Raw genomic sequence first — 23,147 nt, forward strand, 5'->3', positions numbered from 1 at the left:
ATGTATTGCTTTGTCAATGTTCCACTACTGTGCAAATTGTCTTTCAGTTACATATCTGTCTCCAGCATAGATTTGGAAACAATTATTCAAATAAATATTCAAACTGAATCAAAACAAACTGTGAAAGAATCTCAAGGTTCATGATGCACAATTTTGTAACTGACTCAAATAGTTGTCAGAGCAAATATTCACACCCCTAGAAAAAGTAACTATTGCAGTGTCTGAAATTATTAACAAATAAATGACAACTACCTCAGATTCACCCCAGAAACGTACCTTCTCCAAGCCGTCTGAACTGAAAGCCCACTACTGAGGTATCATAGGAGGCAATGGTGCCCTCCTTCACCACAGAGTAGAGAACTCCTCTGATCTGTATTTCATTAGAGTTGTTATCAGAGCCAACGTCCAGCTCCACAAATACATCTTTCCCAATTTTCCTGCAAGATGTACAAAGATCTCAGTTAATCAAAGGCAAGGGTCCGTTGATCATGGCGAGTTTAGGGAGGCTGAGGAATTAAAGACCCCAATTTGGAGTTTTGTGGCTTATTTCCATGTCTGTTGGCTTTGAGGCCATTGATATGCAAGTAATTGTCATAAAAGTTGACTGAATAAACTTCAGATCTGCTTCCGTTGTCCAGCGATTTCACTGAGTCTTTAAAGGCATGTGAAAAAAAGGTTGCACCAAAACCAATTCCATAATGCAAAAAGAGTTATGCATTTGATTTTACTGTAGGAATGTCCTAAAGAATATAATGACACTGACTATGCATTAAAATGATAACATGTATTATTAAATTAGTGTTTTAAGTATGAAATTAAAAAGGCATTTACTTAATCAGTACCACATTGACAGTCTGGAGTCCTGGTATTCTGTTGTAATCAGACTCGAGCTGTGGAGAATATAAACACCATTAATCACCACACACTGGCCTTGCCTTACAAAGTCATTAGGTCATTGTGTACTACATTGTAGTGTTACAGCTAAATACTGATTTAAACATTAACACAGTACTTACTAAAATTAGGGGAAAGGCATGCAATCAATAACCTGCCCTAATAGGCTGAGCACACCCTTAATGTGTTTTGTAACTCAAATGGCGATCAGTGTTAAGGTTATCGACCATAAGTGGAGGCATGTACCGTATCAACGACAGCAGCCGAAATCTCCTGGAAAGCAGAAGAGTAGATGTCATCGAGCTCTGGCCCAAACTGGATGGAGTTTGTAAAGTTCACCAGTGCTCGATAGTAGACTAGAAACAAAAGAAGGCCGTAAGACTCAACAACAAAGACAAAAGGACACCTGAGAAATAACTTCTGTTCCCATCCTTTTTGACTAATACATTTCCAAAACTTTACCATCACTTTACCAGTCATTTGTGATTTCTAAAAAAAAATAAAAATAAAGTAAAATAATAATAATAATATATATATTTTAAAATAAATTTTATTCAGACTGATTCACTACTAAATCATTCAGATTTGTGAACCATTTCAACCAATTAACTGAAAATGAAATCTACAAATAAAAAAAGAGGGATTCACCCACAAATCAGATATCACTAACACGCGAGTAAGTTCTACTCTACACAAGCTCTGACCAAAGGAATATTTATTTTATTTATTGCGCTCAAAAGTTTGCATACCCTGGCAGAAATTGTGAAATTTTGTCATTGATTTTGAAAATATGACTGATCATGCAAAAAAACTCTTATTTAAGGATAGTGATCATATGAAGCCATTTATCATCACATAGTTGTTTGGCTCCTTTTTAAATCATAATGATAACAGAAATCACCCAAATGGCCCTGATCAAAAGTTTACACACCCTTGAATGTTTGGCCTTGTTACAGACACACAAGGTGACACACACAGGTTTAAATGGCAATTAAAGCTTAATTTCCCACACCTGTGGCTTTTTAAATTGCAATTAGTGCCTGTGTATAAATAGTCAATGGATGTTTGCTCTCATGTGAATGCAATGAGCAGGCTAGATACTGAGAACTGTCAAAAGACCTGCGTAAGTAATGGAACTTTATAAAGATGGAAAAGGATATAAAAAGATTCCCAAAGCCTTTAAAATGCCAGTCAGTACTGTTCAATCACTTATTAAGAAGTGGAAAATCCGGGGATCTCTTGATACCAAGCCAAGGTCAGGTAGACCAAGAAAGATTTCAGCCACAACTGCCAGAAGTATTGGTCGGGATACAAAGAATAACCCACAGGTAACCTCAGGAGAAATACAGGCTGCTCTGGAAAAAGACGGTGTGGTTGTTTCAAGGAGCACAATACGACGATACTTGAACAAAAACGAGCTGCATGGTCAAGTTGCCAGAAAGAAGCCTTTACTGCGCCAATGCCACAAAAAAGCCCGGTTACAATATGCCCGACAACACCTTGACACACCTCACAGCTTCTAGCACAATGTAATTTAGAGTGACGAGAACAAAATAGAGCTTTATGGTCACAACCATAAGCGCTATGTTTGGAGAGAGGTCAACAAGGCCTACAGTGAAAAGAATACCATCCCCACTGTGAAGCATGATGGTGGCTCACTGAGGTTTTGGGGGTGTGTGAGCTCTAAAGGCACGGGGAATCTTGTGAAAAGTGATGGCAAGATGAATGCAGCATGTTATCAGAAAATACTGGCAGACAATTTGCATTCTTCTGCACGAAAGCTGCGCATGGGACACTCTTGGACTTCCAGCACGACAATGACCCTAAGCACAAGGCCAAGTTGACCCTCCAGTGGTTACAGCAGAAAAAGGTGAAGGTTCTGGAGTGGCCATCATAGTCTCCTGACCTTAATATCATCGAGCCACTCTGGGGAGATCTCAAACGTGTGGTTCATGCAAGACGACCAAAGACTGGAGGCATTTTTCCAAGACGAATAGGCAGCTATACCACCTGCAAGAAAAAGACTGCACATTGTCATTGATGCTAAAGGGGACAATACACAGTATTAAGATCTAAGGGTATGCAGACTTTTGAACAGGGGTCATTTCATTTTCTTCATTGTTGCCATGTTTTGTTTTATGATTGTGCCATTCTGTTATAACCTACAGTTGAATATGAATCCCTTAAGAAATAAAAGAAATGTGTTTTGCCTGCTCACTCATGTTTTCTTTAAAAATGGTACATATATTACCAATTCTCCAAGGGTATGCAAACTTTTGAGCACAACTGCATATAGGTGAAGAAATATCTTAGAGCAGAGCGTAACTTGAAATAATTACATTCACTATAGAAATTCCCATCACAAGATTTTGTTAATTTCCATTACTTTTACAGGCTTGGAAAACACATTTTTAAACTCCAGGATATTTAAAGGTTTTCCATGACTGTGGGAAACCTATACGCAGTATCTGTCAGTCACATTCACAAAAACCCACTTCAAATATACACAAATGGTTATTAAAATTACTGTAAAATAGGAAATCAATAGGTTGTATTCTTATTGAAGATGGAAATTACATGATGTTTTCAGCAAATAATCAGCAATAAATTTGGATACATCGGCTCCAAAACGTTTTTGAACACTCTGAAGACTTCAGTCACACTTAAAAAATGTATGAAGGTTGTTGCATTGTGCAACAGAATAAACAAGCCAAGTGGCATCTGCAATACAAAATCTATTCAGGAAAATATTTTGCGTTTGAAGTTCCAAATCTTACAGTTTTTTTATTCACTCTGGTGCCGTTTTCACAAGTAAGTGGTACACTTTCAAAACTCTTATTACTAATATCACAACAGATCAACTGTTGGGGGCCTGGGTAGCTCAGTGGTAAAAGACGCTGGCTACCACCCCTAGAGTTCGCTAGTTCGAATCCCAGGGCGTGCTGAGTGACTCCAGCCAGGTCTCCTAAGCAACCAAATTGGCCCAGTTAGTAGGGAGCGTAGAGGTACAGGGGTTACCTCCTTGTGGTCGCTATAATGTGGTTCGTTCTCGGTGGGTCGTGTAGTGAGTTGAGCGTGGATGCTGTGGTGGATGGCGTAAAGCCTCCACATGCGTTATGTCTCCATGGCAACACACTCAACAAGCCACGTGATAAGATGCGCAGGTTGGCGGTCTCAGACGCAGAGGCAGCTGGGATTCGTCCTCCACCATCCGGATTGAGGCAAATCACTACGCAACCACGAGGACTAAAAAAACGCATTGGGAATTGGGCATTCCAAATTGGGTGAAAAAGAAAAAAAAATGCAGTTTTTTCAAACATTTTAGCACATTTTCAATTGACTATACAAAACACAAAATCACAAAATAACATTTTCGCCAAACCAAATAAGTGTTTCATCTATATATACACAACTTTCATTGAAAGTAACAGCCTTTCATAATGCTATTAATATCAAACTTTCATTTGCATTTGTTCTCATTTATTTGAATACATCTGAGTATCATTTCATCCAACTGATCTTGATGGTTAATCAATGAAACATTTGGAATATCTATAGATTTTCAACTGGTTTTACTTTGTGTTTGTAAAATATCAATAAATTAAATTATCAGAACAGAATAAGCAAACATAAAGAATTTGTTACAATATTGCCAATTTACTGTATATAATACGTAACCACTTTTGTTTACAGTATGTACCATATGCAATCAGAGTGTGTGTTTGAGCATTTGAAATTTGTCAACATAGAGCAGGACAGACTGTAAGGAAGAGGAACCAAACAATTAATTTGTATACTGGAGGCCAGCCAGAGAGGTCACAGAGGTCACATAGGTGGGCATCAGAGGGAGGAAGAGGGCAGCAACTGGCCCATCAATGTCCACTATGTGATTCAGTAAACAAAGGCCTAACTACTGTAAAGTAAATTAGAAGACTGTGACAAATTTGTGAGTCTCTCTCATTTGTAAGTCACTTTGGTTGCTATAAAAGCATTTGCTAAATGACTAAAAGTAAATGTCATTACTCACCCAAATCTGAAGAGGTAAACTGTCAATTCATTCATACTGTACTGTAAGAGTACGGTACAGTATGGTACAGTAAATTACAGTATTCATTACTGTACTTGTTACACAATTCTTACAGTATCACGTAATGACAACATCAGGGCCATTTCTAGGCATAGGCAAACCTGGCGGTCGCCTAGAGCGACACTTGTTGGGAGGGCGCCCAATCCCCCAAATATTTTAGTCAAGTATTCTAACACAAATAAATTGATTACTTGAATTTTAGACTTTAAGTTCAAACTTTAATCATTGTACCTGTATTTCTCATGAAATAAATGAGCACTATGCATAAACAAAAAAAACTAGATAAAAAAAAAAAAACATTTTCACTAACACATAGAAACATACATTCCATACATTCCATTAATCGAAAAATCTTAATCCCTGTTTCCTTCCTAAAAAAATCTAACAGTTTATGCTTGCAGTCTAATAAGCAGATAGCCAATAGGACAACCTTTAAAAAGCTCCAGCCCTTTTACTGGCCTGCTGGCAGCTCATCTGGGTGAGTTTACCCGATTTCAGTTTGTCAAACGGAGTTGAGAGTGGAAGTCAATATTTGTGCTCTTTCAAGCAGTTTGTTGCCACTTACCATAGTTCCCCTGCTGCCAAAGGCACTGGCTCATTCATATGTCACACAGAGCAAACTCACACTTACTTTATATTCAAACATCTTAAACATACACATCTGACCTTTTACTCTTTTTAATGCCTTTATAGATTTATTCAAATTGACAATGTATCAGAGAGAAAAATGTACTTGTCGTATTACTTTTCACATCATTTGGACACCTTCTGTCACCATCCAGTCAAATAGATTAGTTTTGCACACATGGTTTATTGGAAATTAGCACTTAGTGCTGACAGTATTTGGGGAGGAAAGTGTCTCCGCTTTGGAACTGTTCTCAATCTCCTCTAATTACACAATGCATTGATACACGGCTGCCTGCTTTCTTAAATGGCAGCCTCCACTCCTGAGAAGAGAGCTCTCATTACAGCAAAAAGTTAACTTCGGTCATTAAAAGACAGACAAGGATGAAAACAAAGTGAGAGTGTCAGAAGGTCTTGACTGAGTGCCTTTGTCCAGGCTCTAATAGTCTGGCTATAGTTAAAAAATTATAGAAAATACCAACAGAGGGAAGGGAACATGAAAATTTCCCATCAAAGTGTTGGCACTGACCCGTGATTAATCGAATCACTTGTGTGGGCACACTGCAGAGGCAGCATACATCACCCCCTCTCTTTTGACAGCTCAGTCTGCCCCAGCGCCCGTGATCTTTTTTCAGTGACTCTCATTAATGAGGCTGCAAAACTCAAAGCATTCTTGCTTTGCAATGGAGCAATGCCCTTTCTCACTCTCTTCGATTAGGAAATGCCCGGTCAAATAGGAGTCGGAATCAGCAGGGACCAGGCGATACAATATTATGTGAATATCTTGGTTGTGATAAGATAATACTGCAATTGTGATTAGCCTGTTAAAAAAAAAAACCAGCTTAAACCAGGAAGTTGGTTTGCTGGTCTTAAGTTAATTTAATCTAGTCTTAGGCCGTTTAAACTGGTCTTCCAGTCTGGCCAAGCTGGTCTTGGTGGTTTTCAAGTCTGACCTGATTAAAAGTGCCCAAAACCCCTCTAATACCAGCCAACAGACCAGAATGGAAGATCAAATAAAACCTGCAAACCATCTTAGGCTGGTTTAAGCTTTTAACCACCGAGTATCATATTGCGAATAAAAACTGGATATATTGCAATGCATTTTTTTTTGTATTGTGAGGTAAAATATTGTAATACTTTGAAATACTGATATCCCCCACACACTAACACACAACCCTGCTGAAATAAACAGCTTAAACCAGTCTATGCTGGTTTGCTGGTCTAAGCTGGTTTAAGTTGGTCTCCCAGCCTGGTCGAGCTGGCCTCCCACTAAAAAAGAAACTGAAAAATGTGCCCAAAACCCCTCGTAAACCTGCCAACAGACCAGCCTGGCAGGATGGCAGACCAGCTAAGACCAGCAAATTAGCTTAGGCTGGTTTAAGCTTTTTTGTTCCAGAAGGCTAATATATTGTGATTAAAATGTTTTGATATATTCGCATTAGGCCATTTATACAGTATAGCGAAGTAAAATATTGCAATACTTTGAAACATTAGGGTTTCAAACCGCATGCGGACAAGGGGAAAGACAGGGAAATAAAAGAGGGGAAAAACAGCATTCCAAATTCTTAATTCATAAACTTAATAAGCTATTAAAGGGGCATGGCAGCTTTGTGGGCAGAGTCGCTGTTGGACTCTGAACACACGGAGGCCTGTCCACCAGACAAAAGAGCTGATTGAGCCCGCTTTGGCCCTCAAAGCCCAACTCTTTTAACTTAACCTTCATTCCCTCCTCCTTCCAAGAACCCTTCACACTGACTCAAACACTTGAATCCCTCTTGTCTTATTCTGTGGCTCTGTGGAATGCCTTTGGCTAAAGCTTCACACATATTTCTCCAGTCTATTCCTAGGCACTAATAACCCAAATGTCAAATGTGTATTAGCGAAAGTAAAGGCTCTTTCCACCATAATGCCATAAAACCAATTGGCAGGACATCTTGTTGTCATTCTGCTACTAAACAGAATTTCACACCCAGTCTTAAGCATGGCTGTGTGTAACTGGATCAGCTCTTATAACTGAATGTTTGAATCCATTGACTAGAGCTTAGAAATTAAGATTTGAGAGAACAGAAACAATCAAATTAATTGTAGATTCATGATCGGTTTTATTTACAGTTATCAGTGATGAAATTACACTGATACCAATAAATTCTTCTGAACTTCCTAGCAAACAATGTAAAACAAATTAACAAATGTTACATTTTGGTTGCAGTTACATGTAGGTAATGTTGCAGTACAACCAGGGCCGTATTAGGGTGCTCCGGGGCCCCAGGGCTTACCGTTTCACTGGGCCCTTGCCAGACGTCGGGGGGGGGGGGGTTGGGGTGTACACACGTTATCACTCGATGACTATGTGCTACACGGATGGGTTTAGCGTTGCGCCCCCTCTCTGTGTTTACAATAGCGTCTCCCACTGAACTCGTTTACATACGCACCCTCCGGAGAACGTTGACGGGAGAATACTGCGACTGGGCCACCCCCTGGGAGTTCAGGGCCCCTTGCATCCATGGGCTCCAGGGCTTAAGTCCCGGTAAGCCCGTGCGTTAATGCGGCCCTGAGTACAACCTTTTAAAAATGCTCTAGAAACCACACCTACAATTAAAAAATAATAAAACCAGACCAAACTGAAACTTTTGTGGGACATTTTATTTAGGTGTTAAAATAACATAATCTGCAGATTTGATTAAGATGTTTGTTTGCAGCTGTTTGTTTGTTCAAAAAATATCTTAAGTTTATTGATATCTCAAAAATCTCTATAACAAAGCAAAAATAAGAGTGCAAAACAGGTAATGAACATTAATATCCTAGCATTTGTTTGTTTGGCTGCAACATTTACAATGTAATGCAGAATAACGCAACAGTTTGTCTGAGGACATGACTTACTGTACTCAAACTGCTCAGAGTCAGGGCTGAAGATGTCCCCAGAGAGTCTCCACAGGGGGTGCTATAGCATATGGGGCAGGGACATGGACAAAGGGACAGTGGCATTGAGGATTGGAGTCAATGGGTCAAGGCACAAAGAAAAAAAATGATTGTTGTCAAAGGAGTGAAAGGAACAAGAAGAGAGTTAGGCAGGAGGTATGTGTAGGAGATTTTATTTCAAGCACATCAAGGATGGTGTGGGAACAAGAGAGACAAAAATAGAGAAAGAGAAAAGGAAAAAGTTATATCCCCCAAATTCTGTAAACAGAAGGAACAGATGCAAACTTAAATAGGATATGAAATACTTTTGTGAAGTTGTCATGTCCGGTGGTGTGACACGTATATACTACAATGTAAAAAAATTTAAACTTGCTAATTATTTTATAATTACTACGAGTGCAGGATTTATGGGCTCATATTAATTGAGAGACCAAACTGTATATTAAAAAATGTGTCACACCACATGTAAAAGGTGTATGAAATGGTGAAAGACTTAAAAGAAATGGTAAAGAAATTACATCACCTAAGATATACACTGTCTCTTATACTGTACATTCATATAATTTTAACCTTAAATCTTGGTTTTAAAAAGTCCATGATATTTCACATCAGCTGCCTTAAAATGAATAGCTATACAGGATCTGATGTTTAGATGTCAGGGATGCAGGTAAAAGAAAAAAAAAATCCCACACCTGGAGGTGTCATGGTTTAATTGATGCTTGTTTTCCATTTCGAATGTCAGATTGTGATTTGTGAGTGTTTAAAAGTCACATTCCTCTGGCACAGAAGAGCAATGACAGTGAACCACCGAGCCCAAAGCAACACTGCATTTGATCCACATCTATCATTCATCTTAGAAGACAAGAATCGCTGCAAGAATGCTCTCTCCAGTGTTTTAAAAGACAGTTACAATTCTCTTGTTGGGATCTCATATAGTCATTGTAGTTAGCAGGATTTCCTCTACTCTGACCACACTTCCACACTTGTCTGCTTTTAACTCTCTCTCAGAGATCCACCCTTTAAAGAGTAACTCGTGGGAGGAACACTTCCTGTTTTGAAGACAGTAGGATGATAATTGGTCTTGACGCAATAATGTTTTGGTTAACTGTTCCTGATTCCCACTGTGGAATTAATTATTGTTCATTCCACTAGTAAAATTAGATTAGTGCTTCAATACAAATCCCCTAACTGCACTTGAAGACTAACTAAGCAACTATGCAATCAATAATTAAAATCTATTTTGTGACAAGCTGAACGTTTTGCTATAAAATTATGCAAGCAATCTCTAAACAAGCACATATGTGAATACCAGAAAATACAAATACACGTACAAAACCACACACAAAAGAAAGATTTACTCAAACCATGCATGAACAAAGTGACAGTGGACAACCCTTCAGGTGAATCTCACAAAACCAATTAAGAACATGTCCAGGTCAAATTTGACCCAAAAATCAAAAGACTGCATAATTATATTTTGCATAAAAAGACTGTGGCCAATTTTAGGACCAATTTAGCCAGGGTTTTGTTTTTTCATAATTTTAGCCATCCTTTTTTTTCATTGTACGTAACATTTTCTGTGTTAAAATACTTTCTCCTATCCCAGCTTAATATGCAGAGACTACTATTAGTAAGCCATTATTTTCTCAAAAAATGTAGGCACATTGAAAATTGCTCTGTTTGTTTTAAGCGACCCACTAAGACCCGCCCTGACAACGTTACTCAACCAATGCACTGAGTTGGGGGTGGAACTATCTCTTTGTTTGACCAATGGAAGACGGGGTGATTTCAGAAAGCTTTTTTGAAAACAAAGTTTATTTTTGTAATTCTGTTTGGTCATGCTAGTGTGGCAGAAATTACTGCAGTGCAAAACAATTATAATTTCCATTACTTTAATACTACAAAACAATATATTATTTACATTTTTAATGTAATAACATACATCATGGCATTTGAATTCGTACAAGCCTTATAATTCAACTAGAAAAATAATTCTGACTGTAATACAATAAAATAAATAGTTAAAGTAATCAGAATCCAGAGAATTACTATTGAGACTAATGGGAATTACAAAAATTAAATAAATAAAACATAAAACAGCCACATAGATTATATTATTAAGAATTTGCTGGGAATATGTGCATATGTCATGAAAATAATGTGACAATGGGAAAATCTTATTTTTTTGTAATGTAAAATATAATTACTTTTTTCTCTCTTTTGACTTTGGCGTAAAATGTGACCTGGACATGTTCAGAGCAGTAATCTGGTACTCTGTTTGAGAGATAGTTTTTGTAATTGCTATGATTATGTATTGCTGTTCATTCCAACCCACACTAAGTGGCGTTAATGAGGTGTCCACAATTTCAAAGGCATCCTGCATCAAAATCAAAGTGCCGAGTTGAAAGATGCGACACTTTCAGAACTATCCTTTTATATACTGAACTGATGATTGCACGCTACAAAGCCCTCACTGTGCTATCAGAGAGAGACAAAGTGGGAGCTCTTTATTCCTTTATAGATAAAATACTTCATTATTTTTCTCTCTCCCTCTGTCTCTCTCACTATCTTTTTCCAAGTCTTTTTGATCACTTGAACAATGAATATTATTTATTTAGTTTAGCCACTGGAACCAAAGCTGTGAATTGTGTCATAAATCCCAAAAGATGGATAATTAGTGTATTATGGACACTCCCAGTTCTTTGGCAGGAAACCCCTGAAGCTCAATAAAACCCTAAGGATGTTTCCATTAGCAGCCAAATGAAATCACTCAACACTTCACTGACTGCGGTTCTACTATCATTATAACATATGCAAGGGATAATTCACACAAAAATAAAATTTCTGTCGTCATTTACTCACTCACCATTGTGAAGCATAATGTTAGGGCCTTGGTCAACAATCACTTGCATTGTATGGGAAAAAGATGCAAATAAAGTCAATTGACTGAGGCTGATATTCAGCCTAACATCCTCTTTTGTGTTCCATGGAAGAAATAAAGGCATACAGGTTTGGAACAACATGAGGGTGAGTTCATTTTTGAAGTGATCTATTGAACCTTTCGGGGTGCTATAGATCTGTTCAATCTGTTAGTATCTCAATGGCATTCAAATACTGTCTGTTTCTTTCCGAGTTTCATACTGTAATGACATTTGTGACTGCAAATGTTTCCATTGAGAGAACTGAAACAATATTTCCTATGGAGGAGTACAAGATTTTCCAAGGCAACGCTTATGTTGCTGCCATAACAAAGAGTGGCAATATGAAGCTGAAAACTAATGTTCAAGTGGAAGGATATTTAGACAGTCAGGAGTGATACGTGACATTTCAGAAGATAATCTGTTGACTTGCTTCAAACACTTACACACAGTCAGTCAAAAATTTGGACATACTTGAACAAACTGATGCTTCTCATTAATTTAATTTGAAGGCTGAAAGGAATATTCCGGGTTCAATACAATTTAAGCCCAATCTATAACCTTTTCTTTAAAAAAAGCAAAAATCTGTGTTACAGTGAGGCACTTACAATGGAAGTGAATGGGGGGCCAATTTTTGAACATTGAAATACTCACAGTTTCAAAAGTTTAGCCACATGTCAAAAACAACATGCATTTAAACATGATTTTAGTGTGATACAATCCCTTACTAACCTTTTCTGTGTAAAGTTATAGCCAATATTACAACTTTGTTGCCTTAATGTAATGTCAACTAACCCTAAAATCCTAAAATGACTAAAAAGGATGATTTAAACAACTTTAAAGCTCAAATAATACACACGTTTTAACAGATGAAGTAATGTAAGTGCTTTTATAAAATTATATGCTTCACATTTCTGTCTTTAAACCCTCCAAAAATTGGTCCCATTCACTTCCATTTTGCAACCTCGATTTTTTCTTTTTTTTTTTTTTTATAGAAAAGGAGGAATGAGTCAAAATTAATTTTTGTGGAAATCAACATTATGCCACAAATGAGTCAATTGAGCTTAATTTATATTGAACCTGGAATATTTCTTTAAATTTTAATACTTTAAATTAGTTTTGTACGCTAATATAAATTGAGTCTACATATTAATTTCAAATACAAAACTAAAAACAACATTAAAAAGTCCTTCAATATATATATAATTTTGATTTGTTTAACAATTTTAGGTATCTACATAATCCCCATACTTCCATTGTGTTCTTTCACAGTTTTGATAACTTCACTAATATTCTAAAATGGGGAAAATGGTAATAAAAAAGAATAAGTAGGAGTGTCCAATGTTTTCACTGGTACTGTATGTGGACTATTCTCTAAACAGTCTCTTCATTCCCTCAATTCTTTTCTCTTTTCTCTTTCTGACAGAATTTATACGACCACCTCATAGAAGGAGAGACCATATAAACAACAAAAAAATATAACAATAACTGCAGCTGCCCCTCCATGTCTCCCAATCTTGCTGTATAAATATCACCTTTGCAACTCTGACACACAACATTAAATCAACTGCACCACCAGGACAGAGTGGAGCGGGAAGCTGGGTGGCCTCTCCTCCTCTCTTGAAGGTTTTAGGACACACTTATGTCCCTTTTATCAGATATTTTGACATCTGTTCACTTTTGCAGAGCTCATAATCTAAGAGCCAAAAATAGATCATTCACTAAATTACTGTGTGCAAGGGACCTTTTCCTTTACACCAATGGGACTTAAACCTAAGAAACATACAGTATCTGTTTTAAAGACAACATTTTAATTTTTCTTCAAGTTTATTTGAAGTAGGCCCCCCATCATTTCGTGCCAATTCTATTCTGTCCTTTCACAATAAAGGCAAATGTTCAGAAAAGAATATAAATAAATAAAATAAATGATAATATAATATTATTATTCTAAATAACTAATAATTAAAAATACAAATAATGCAACTTTATAAGAAAAAGAAAAACAATATTATGCACTATTTCCTGTTTAATAAGGTTGAAATAGCATGCAAGTGTCTCATCACCAGCTTTCAAGGATACGTGTCCATGAGCAGATATGAATGAGATACATTTGACGATTGTGATTTCATTCTGGCTAAACACTCCTGATTACATTCATGGGTAGATGACTTAACAAATTAACAAGTTGGTCCTTCGAGTTTCTTGCCCAGTCAACGCCATATCAAACACAAATTCCTTGTGGAGGTGTTGAGAAGAGCATTCTCATGGCCTCATTCCAAAATAATCTCCCAGCTATTCCCTCTAACTGAAATGTCTGTATGCTACTGTAACCCTTTGTTCAGGGTCTGCATGAGGGCCTGTGAAACTTCTGAAGACTGCAGAATCAAAAGAGGGTGCAGAGATGTCTTCCATATCAGGCTAAAAACAAACAAACATGCCAGGAGTATGTACCAGCTCAGATAAAAGTCTCCTTATATGCCAAGGGGATTATAGACTGATAAAGAAAGGATGCTGGCTAGAATTACAATGGGCTGCTTATCCAGTGCTTTGTCAATGTGTTGATATGTTCACTTGTTCTGGAATGACTGTTTTGGGGACAGTTTGAGGGACAGTTCTTCTTGTGGAACCTGGGGCTAAGTGGCTTGCTCAAGGGCAGATTGGTGATAGAAACTCCAGAAACCTTCCAGGTCATATAACACTCTCCTTCTGCAACTTTAACAAACAGGCTTTGGTTACCAGGACAGATTTTTTACCTCCCAATTATATTATACGTCCCAATGCAAATGCTATCACGAGGTATAACTCGCCTTCATATCTCCATTATTTCACCTAGACAGCAATGTATCTAAATGGTGAGCACATGGAGACTTTTGTTTGAGTCTTCTGTTTCTCAGAAGACTCAAACAAAATCCCCAAAAAGACCCAAGAAATCTCACGTGTCATCTCTAAACTTTCAAAAGAGATCGCAGCAATGTCTCAAACTGTGCTTAGATTTCAAGACACCAAAATCAAAAGTCAGAGATTTCAATATGAACTTAAAAATGTTCCATCTAATACTCATCCAAGATCTGAGCTGTACTATCCACGTTAGTTTCTGTTTTTATTTCTCGACGATACTTCCATGAAAGATTTAGTACACTTTTTGGTTTTGAAAGAAATTGATGCTTTCGTTAACCAAGGAGGCATTAGATAGATCAAAATACAGCCAAAACATTAGTAATGTCACAAAATATTATTTCTGTCTGAAATTAGTTTTACACGTTTATTTTTATTTATTTTTTACTTATTATTATTACGTTTTTACCCATGATGGCCATGCCCCATTTTCAGAAGTCATTACTCTAATCTACTAAGAATATACTGTGTCACCAAACCTTTAAGAAATCATTTGAATGTGCTAATTGGGTACTCAAGAAAGTTTTTTTTTATTAGAATAGTTTAAAACTTTTCTGCTACTTAATGAAGTGTGGACATCGTAATACAGTGCCTTTTCAGTTGCTGAAGTACTGAGTGCACTTGCATTTCTTACAAGTCACTTAACACTTGCAAGGCGAAAGTTTTTTTTGAGAGATGAAGGCTATTCCATGCACTATTGTTTGAAAAAGGACATTAAACTGGATCTAACCAGGACAGAGTGTGAAGTAGATGGCCCAGATACACAACAACAAGAGGAAAAGTATATCAGAATCTCTAGTTTGAGAAACAGACTCATCACAGGTCCTAAACTTGCTGCTTCAATGAACAGTACATGACAAACACTTGCATTGTTGCAAGTAGATGATTCTTAGATGAACAGAAAGTTTGACGAATAAAGCATTCATTTAATTGGAAATATGCATTTGTAACATTATAGATGTCTTTAAAGTGATTCTTGATCAATTTAATGCATTCTTGGTGAACACAAGCATCCATTTCTTTCAAACTATTGAACGGTAGGTAGTGTACCTAAGAATAAACTGTGAAGATGACAAATAAACTGTTCCTATCGGTTGTCTTCAAAAATATACTTGAAATCACCATTTTATCAAATAGGTGTTTATGAAGGATCTAGTGTATGGATTTTTATATACAGTAATAAACAATCATAACACCATATCATTTAAGTTCAGAATCATTCTCCCCATCTTTATCACTTACAGAAAAGATCTCTTTAAGGTTACAGACCTAAAAAATACTTATGACCCATATGTAAAAGTGTGGAACAAGGAAATGCATTACAAAAACAGGACGCGCTGTGTAATAGATGCTAACAGGACATGAACTCTCATCAATGACAGGGAAGGAAAGGTGGTTACACAGGCCTCTGGAAAATACAGAGCACAAGTTGGACATCCACAAATGCTCCACTGCTGGAAACCAATGCTCCTTCCCAAGTGCTGTCAGGCATCAATTTATTAATGGTTTTAGAAAACAAAGTTCCATCCTATGACTCATAGCCTTAACCTACCAAGCCCACTTCATTAAGAGTAAAATTATTCTTGATTTCCAGCCTGAGAAATAAATAGCCAGATATCCTTGTTTAGCCCTAAAAGACCAGATATATGTGTTTGCCAAATCCACTGAGATCAGAAAGTTAGGAACACAAACTGCTTGGATAAATGGAGGCATCCTGACTTCAAACTAACCTCATTTGGTTTGTTGAACCTCAAAGATCACCACTGGGTCATAAGATCCACCATATGCTCCATTTCTAGCTCAGTGGGATGAATCAGCTAAACTTAGGCCTTAATATTCCCAAAACTATATATTTGTTTTGAGAATTTAGAGACTGAAAGTGGTCAAGTCATGGTCTGGATTATTAAGTGATCTTTAAGAGTGAAGTCATATTGTTCAAGATACACATACAGTATACCGTTTGGGTCAGAAAAACTAAAGCTAATTTAAAAGCCAACATATTTGTGTGGAGGTGTCCATGCTGTGCTATTTTGGGAGAAGAGCTCAGGTGTCAGACTGCTGAGCTCTTACCAAAACAATCATTCCACCATGATGTCATGCAAAACAATGGCCTAGACTGACACCAAAAGGGCAGATTGGGAGGCAAAAGTCATTCCAAAGCATAGTTCCAAAGATAGAAAAGTTTTAATGTAAAAATGCATGAGTTTTAACACTGTGGCTCAGACATTTTTTGTATCTGTAATCTCTAAATAATGCAAGGTCAGTTTCCAAAATTAGGCTGGATGGCAGGCAAAATTGAGGATATGACGTAAAAAAAAATAATTGTATGACTATGAAATGCATAGCCAGACTTCATGAACATTACGTGACTGTGGCAACATTTTTGCCAAATGAATTTACGTGCTTTATTACACGTTTCGCTGCAGTTTCCTGGTGAAATGTCCAGCAAAGGGCACCAAAAGCGAGTGAAATGGTTTCATAATCAGACGAGTGTCCTAACCTAACCAATAGTGTGCTAAAAAAGCAAATAAGAGTCCTTACCCTAAACCAACACCTAAACCTAACATATCGTGTCAGTTCTATGACACTTCTGTCTCTAACTTTGTCAGCTTTCGTGCTTGGCTTGAACCGCGGTCTTCTGAGTCCAAAGACCAACACACTATGAGGTGAGCTACTGCGGAAGCTAGTCACATTGGAATAACTGTGTTGTTGGGCCTCGTGTATTCAGATATAAGACAAAGGCAGGCCTGCACACAGTCGTAAAGCCTGACTGAGGCCTACACGCACAGTCATAAATCTTACTGATAACAACCGTGCCAAAATCAAACAAAGGGAGTCCAAAACAGACTACAAATCCTATGAAGCCTTGCTCACTTTACACCTATGTGTGAAATTCCAAAGGATCGAACTCTCAACTCCTATTGGATGAGGCGCACGACAGAACGCCCCTCAACCATGACGTCATCGGGAGTAAAAATACCTCTGAGATCCTTCTGGGCATCGCTTCCAGCAACTTTGTGTGCCGTGCGTAGACGCAGCTCATCGCTGCTCTCAGGTGTAGCCTCGTTGCACAAGGAAGTAACGTAAGACTTGAAACTGTGGCCATACAATCTTCATATCGCTGGACGAGTTGAGATTACTCTGTGTTCCACCGAACACTCTAACGGATCCGAAGGAGACTGCCAAGCAATCTGCATCTTCATCCGTTTGCCTGCAGAAGTGAAGAAAGATGATTTCTCTTCCCTCTTCAACCGAGTCACCCGCCGACAGAGCGAGGAAACGGCCTCCCGTCATCACCCGAGCCTCGAGGAGCCAAGTCAGAGTTAAGGATGGATGAACACACATTCTACCTGCATCCTCACACGATTCAAGTAAGAGGTTTACATCTGGGCAGTGATAGAATATTATAGTGTGTTATTCTTGTGTATCAAGGTTATTTGATTTATTTTTTTATTTTTTTATTTATTGAATAAAACACACAAATTAACAAGACATAGCAGCTTATACAAAGAGACCAATGACACACATATATATATATATACACACACATATAAGAAAAAAAGGGGGAAAAAACAAAACAAATAAAAACAAACAAACAAACAAACAAACAAACAAATATATATAGATGTATAGATATAGTAGTGTATACAGGTACAGTGATAAGTTTAAGCAATAGGTTAATTTAGTGTGATATAATAGTAATCATTATTATTAATTACATTTTTCTGGTGATGTTGTGGAGAGAGAAAAAAGATATAGATATAAACTCACTGAGTGATAGATAGATATCAAGACAATTTGAAACAATCATAGTAATAATAATAATAGTTGTAGTAGTAGCAGTAGTAATAATAATAACAATAACAATAATAATAATAACAATAATAGTAGTAGTAGTAGCAATAGCAGTAGTAGTAGTAGTAATAATAATAATAATAATAATAATAATAATAATAGCATCATCTCAGCTTTATGAGATTTTAGACCTGTCAATAAAATGACTGCAGATATCCACCACCGCCAGTGAGCACAACCAACAGAACCCCTAAGAGAACAATCTAATATTGAGACTGTTATACTGTCTGGTTATTAGTCCCTGATTCCAGGGTGGTGCCCCGGCGATATTAATCCTTATTAAAATTCTATTGATTTTGATAATTGATAATTATCTTTGATGATTGTTGAATTTGAAGGATCAATAAGCTAGTGTTAATTCTAATCAATGTTCCATTGATTTTAATAATTAATGATTATCTTTGATAATTAATATTCTACTGAATTTAACTGATGGTTGTCTTTGATGATTGTTGATTTAAAAGATTAAAAAGCTAACATTGTCAATGTTCTATTGATTTTTATTAATTAATAATTATCTTTGATAATTGTTAATTATTGCTAATTACCAAACCCGCTCCTGAACGTAGCACACTACAGTGTAAACGTAGGTAGGTCTGTAATACAAGTGTTAAAATGTGCTGTTTTTTTAAATAGCAGTGTGCGAGTAAAAGAGTGAAAAATAAGAGTTAATAAAGACATAATCAGCCGTTGTAGTTGTGATTTGTGTGAAAGTGACGCACAGTTGTTGTAGCGCCTCTTGTCTTAATTTTACCTGGAAACTAAAACGAAACATAGAACTCAGTTTGCAAAAATGTAGCTGTAGTAACTTTCATTCTATGAGACTAGGTTGGAAATGCAACAATACAAAACATCTATATCAATATCATACTATTATTTCAGACATCTGGGTTCATCAGAAGGACATGCAGAGCGACATAAAATACAGAAAGCAAGACACGGCACCAGGTTAGACAGATTTTCACACATTTTACTCTTAATATTAGTTCTTCTGGTGTTACGAGGCAGGCCATGTTGCATGTGATCAAACATACGTCTGACGTCAGAAAGTTGTGGAAGTACAGAACCAGCAGCTTAGATTCAATTCAATAAATACTGTCATCTTACTGCCCTGGGGAGGAATTTTAAGGTTCTTAAAGTTGCAGAATGTTTAAACAGTTTTTCTCAAAAGATGTAGGAAAATGAAATTTCTTGTGATTTGACCCCTTTAAATATAAATAAATCTTCCCTCAAAAGAGAATACACAGTATGTTTTGGTATTTGATGAAAATCTTCCCGGACCTTCGAAAGCCGAGAAATAGAATGTGACATCAGGATATCAATAAAGTATGATACAACAGTGTTTGTGTATCGTCTGCTCCAGGCTTTATTTTTTGCACTGTCTTTCATGTGTTTTTTGTTTACACCTCTGTGTCTCATCTGATGAAAGGAGATATGACTATTCTTTGGACCTCCGACACCAATCTGAGCCCCCTTGCTATGATGAGGCTGTTGTCTCATCACCGCGAGCACAGGCGGGTAACAGGATGTGACTGAGACACTATTCACACAGACCCAACTATTGTATATAATGCCCCAGTAGACGATTATAACAGATTCATGTTTTACAGCAAGATGTTGGCAAAATCTGTTGAGACATCTATTTCATCACACTGATATGACGTGTGACTACTATCCAGTCGTAATGTTTACTCTCCATAAAACCAAAGAGATAAAGAATGCTCTTACTTGTTATTGGTGTGCTTGGGTCAACCGTGGTTGGTTCAGGCGTGCTTCCATCCTCTTCTCCACTGATCACATCTGAAGAAAAACAAAAGATTAGCATTTTTTAGATAAAGGCCAAAAAGCTCAAATTAACAGCTGCTAAGCAGTTGTCATTTTTTACAGTATATGTTTAAACAAAAGGAGATGCTAGGCAGTATGTTAGTCTCAGTCGCTTTTCACTTTCATGGCATCTTTTCCCATACAGTGAAATTAAACATAGTGACTGAGGCTGTCCTTCATAACATTTCCTTTTGTGTTCCACGGCAGAAAGAAGGTCATATGAGTTTGGAACAACATGAGGGTGTGAAAATGATGACAGATTTTCATTTTCGGATGAATTATCCCTTTAAAAATATTCAGTGTTGCAGCAGTCAGATAGTCCTACCTCCTGAAGCATCATAGAACCCTTCATCATCAGCGTAACCCCCCAACGGCTTGTTTTCCTCCTCCAAATCCTCTGGAAAGGGCACTTCATCCCATACTTTAGAGCTCTGAGCCACCTGCAGTCAAACAAATGAAACCACAATTTATGGGATTGAAATCAGCATCTCATCGGAGTTATGTAAGGCCTACAAGAGGGAGGGTGCCAACAATATGGTGACTGGCTTCTGGCTCCTCTAAAGGAAGAAGATACACTATATGGCCAAAAGTTTGTGGACACCATATGTGCTTGATGAACATTTGATTTCAAAACCTTAGGCATCAATTTCCCCCTCTGCTGTAATAACAGCTTCCACTCTTTTGGGAAGGCCACTATACTGTATGTAGGGATTTGCTCTCATTCAGACACAAGGCTATCAGTGAGGTCAGGAACTGATGTTGGTCAATGGGGCCTGACTTACATTTGCTGTTCCAGTTCACCCCAAAAGTGATCAGTGGGGTTCAGGTCTGGGCTTTGTGCAGGCCAGTCAATTTCTTCCACGCCAGACACAGTAAACCATTTCTTTATGGACCTCACTTTGTTCACAGGGGCATTGTCATGCTGGAACAGAAAAGGACTATCCCCAAACAGTTGCCACAAATTTGGAAGCACACAAAGCCCAAGCCATTACATAAAGAAACATTAAGATTTTTATTTACTGGATTTAATGGAGTAACCAAATTCGTTAATTAGAAGGGGGTGTCCACAAACTTTTGGCCATATAGTGTATATATCATGCTTTTGTGTCGTATTTACAAAAAAATGCATATCTGGTCACACAGAAATGAAATGCATGTAAAACGGCTAGTGCTAAAAACGAAATGAAATTAAAATGTAGGGATGCAAACTCATGAAAGGTGAAAATGGTAAGAAAGTCAAGCAGGTGTTTCAGGGGAATATTTTCTGTTGATTTAAAGTACCCATTTAAATTAATTTAATATGTTAAATGTAAAAAATTAAAAAAATAAATTGCAGACAATTTCAGCAAATTAGGTTAAAAAAGATGACTTGCAAAAAGGTGAGTAGTTTGCATCCCTGAAATTATGGACATATTTGGAAACACTAAAACTAAACTAAATTACATTTACATTGTTTCAAAACTATCTAAAAATTAAAAAAACACCAGTGACCACTAATTAATTTTTGTTTTCATACACAGTATATTATAAAATTTGAAACAACCGGTCTTCATTAAACATGAAAATGACACCAGATAGCAGTGACACTAGACAGTTCTGAGAAATGTAACGGTGTTTAACACATTTAAATGGCCTCTGAACCCCCACTGTATATGGACAACTTACAATTTAAGACATTAGATATCCAAAGATCCAGGTGACAGGGACCTTTTTCTACCATGTTAAAACCATTTGTTTAACACAGGGCAGGTAGTCAGGAAATACTTTACCACGGAGAGACAACATATGTTACACGAGGGGTCATAAATTCATAGCCTTAACTCTAGTCTCCGATAGAGTATAATTAAAACCTTCTTGTAAATATTAGCCCTTATACTATAAACTATAGCATGTTCCACTGCAAATGAGTGCATCTGGATTTCAGACTTTCAGCCCAAATGGAGGGCAATACAAACTTTTGATTTGCAAGGAACGTGTTTAACATTTTTTGGTATGTTCTAATCCTATTTATACATCTGACTTTTGCCCTTTACTCGAGAAAAGTAAGATTTATTAGACAAAATGGGCATGAATAGGTACTCTTAAAGGGATAGTTCCCCCAAAAATTATAAAGTTATCATCATTTACTCACCCTAAAATTGTTTCAAACTAGGCGTGTGCATTTTCGAGTAATTTTGTAGTCGAGTACTCTAACCCACAAAAAACGAGTTCCCGATTACACGTCAATTTAAATGCACGTAAAAAAAAAACGACATGTACGTGAATCTTATATTTTGTTTCATTCAAAAACGTTACCAAGAACAGTTTCAAAATAAGATAACTCAATAAAACATCTTTGCACAATGAAAAAAAAAAAGATGCATAAAATTGAATGATGACTGAGACTACGTCTTTTTTGTGTTCCACAGAGAAAAGAAAGACATGAGGGTTAGGAATATATTATAATATTAATGTAATAAAAAATATGAACCAATCAATCGATCAGTTAGCCTATATGCCTCAAATTAGGCATCTTATTAGATGATTAAAATATGTTTGGCAACATTTTAGATACTAAGTATTTATTTCAAAACTTTCACTCTTCAAAATAACCAGGACTGTCTTGAGATTTTTCATTACTCCTGATTACACTGTTTTATGGTCTGATACAAAAGCTCTGATGATTTAAAAAAAATTAAACCATATTCCTTCTGATTGCTCCATCTCATCCTCACATTTGTATACATGTTTGGCAAGATGCCAGATTTGGCATTTTCTATCCCCATAGCCTGCCATTTCCCATTTCCCTGCATCTCAATCATGGCCATAGTTCCCATTTAAATGGCTCCCGCAAATACACAACTTGATCTCCCCCCAAATCCTTTCTCCCCCAACTGAACACTTTAAAACAACAATCCTGGGCCTTTTTCAATAGGAAAGCGCTGACTGGAGAAATTCTTTCAATCGTAGCTGCTCAGCGAACCTTTGGTGTGATCATCGCCTGCTTCCCTGTCCCTTGGGATGGAGTCCTCCCAGAACGAGACACACTGTCATTACTGTCATCCATAATTGTAGCGTCTTTTTGCTGAGAATCTTAGCAAAAGGGTACGTGCCAAATTACATTTCACCAGATATGACACAGCTCTGGGTTA

General features: G+C 37.1%; 2 protein-coding genes across 9 annotated transcripts in view; one reads left to right on the plus strand and one right to left on the minus strand.

The window, feature by feature from the left end:
- The window catches only part of LOC127419036 (V-type proton ATPase subunit S1-like), a 691,126-nt gene that overhangs the window by 452,741 nt on the left and 215,238 nt on the right, over window positions 1-23,147 (plus strand). The window lies entirely within an intron of this gene.
- hspg2 (heparan sulfate proteoglycan 2) overlaps window positions 1-23,147 on the minus strand; it is a 171,789-nt gene that overhangs the window by 96,548 nt on the left and 52,094 nt on the right. For all 8 annotated transcript variants that reach the window (XM_051660037.1, XM_051660039.1, XM_051660040.1 and 5 more), the window contains exons 2-6: window positions 20,342-20,456; window positions 19,921-19,992; window positions 1,141-1,250; window positions 832-890; window positions 277-437 (exon numbers count right to left, since the gene is read on the minus strand). In XM_051660037.1, the coding sequence (XP_051515997.1) occupies window positions 277-437; window positions 832-890; window positions 1,141-1,250; window positions 19,921-19,992; window positions 20,342-20,456 (517 nt within the window). The remainder of the gene's footprint in view (window positions 1-276; window positions 438-831; window positions 891-1,140; window positions 1,251-19,920; window positions 19,993-20,341; window positions 20,457-23,147) is intronic.

Source organism: Myxocyprinus asiaticus, chromosome 28, assembly GCF_019703515.2.
Source record: "Myxocyprinus asiaticus isolate MX2 ecotype Aquarium Trade chromosome 28, UBuf_Myxa_2, whole genome shotgun sequence".
In the NCBI taxonomy this organism is placed as follows: Eukaryota; Metazoa; Chordata; class Actinopteri; order Cypriniformes; family Catostomidae; genus Myxocyprinus; species Myxocyprinus asiaticus.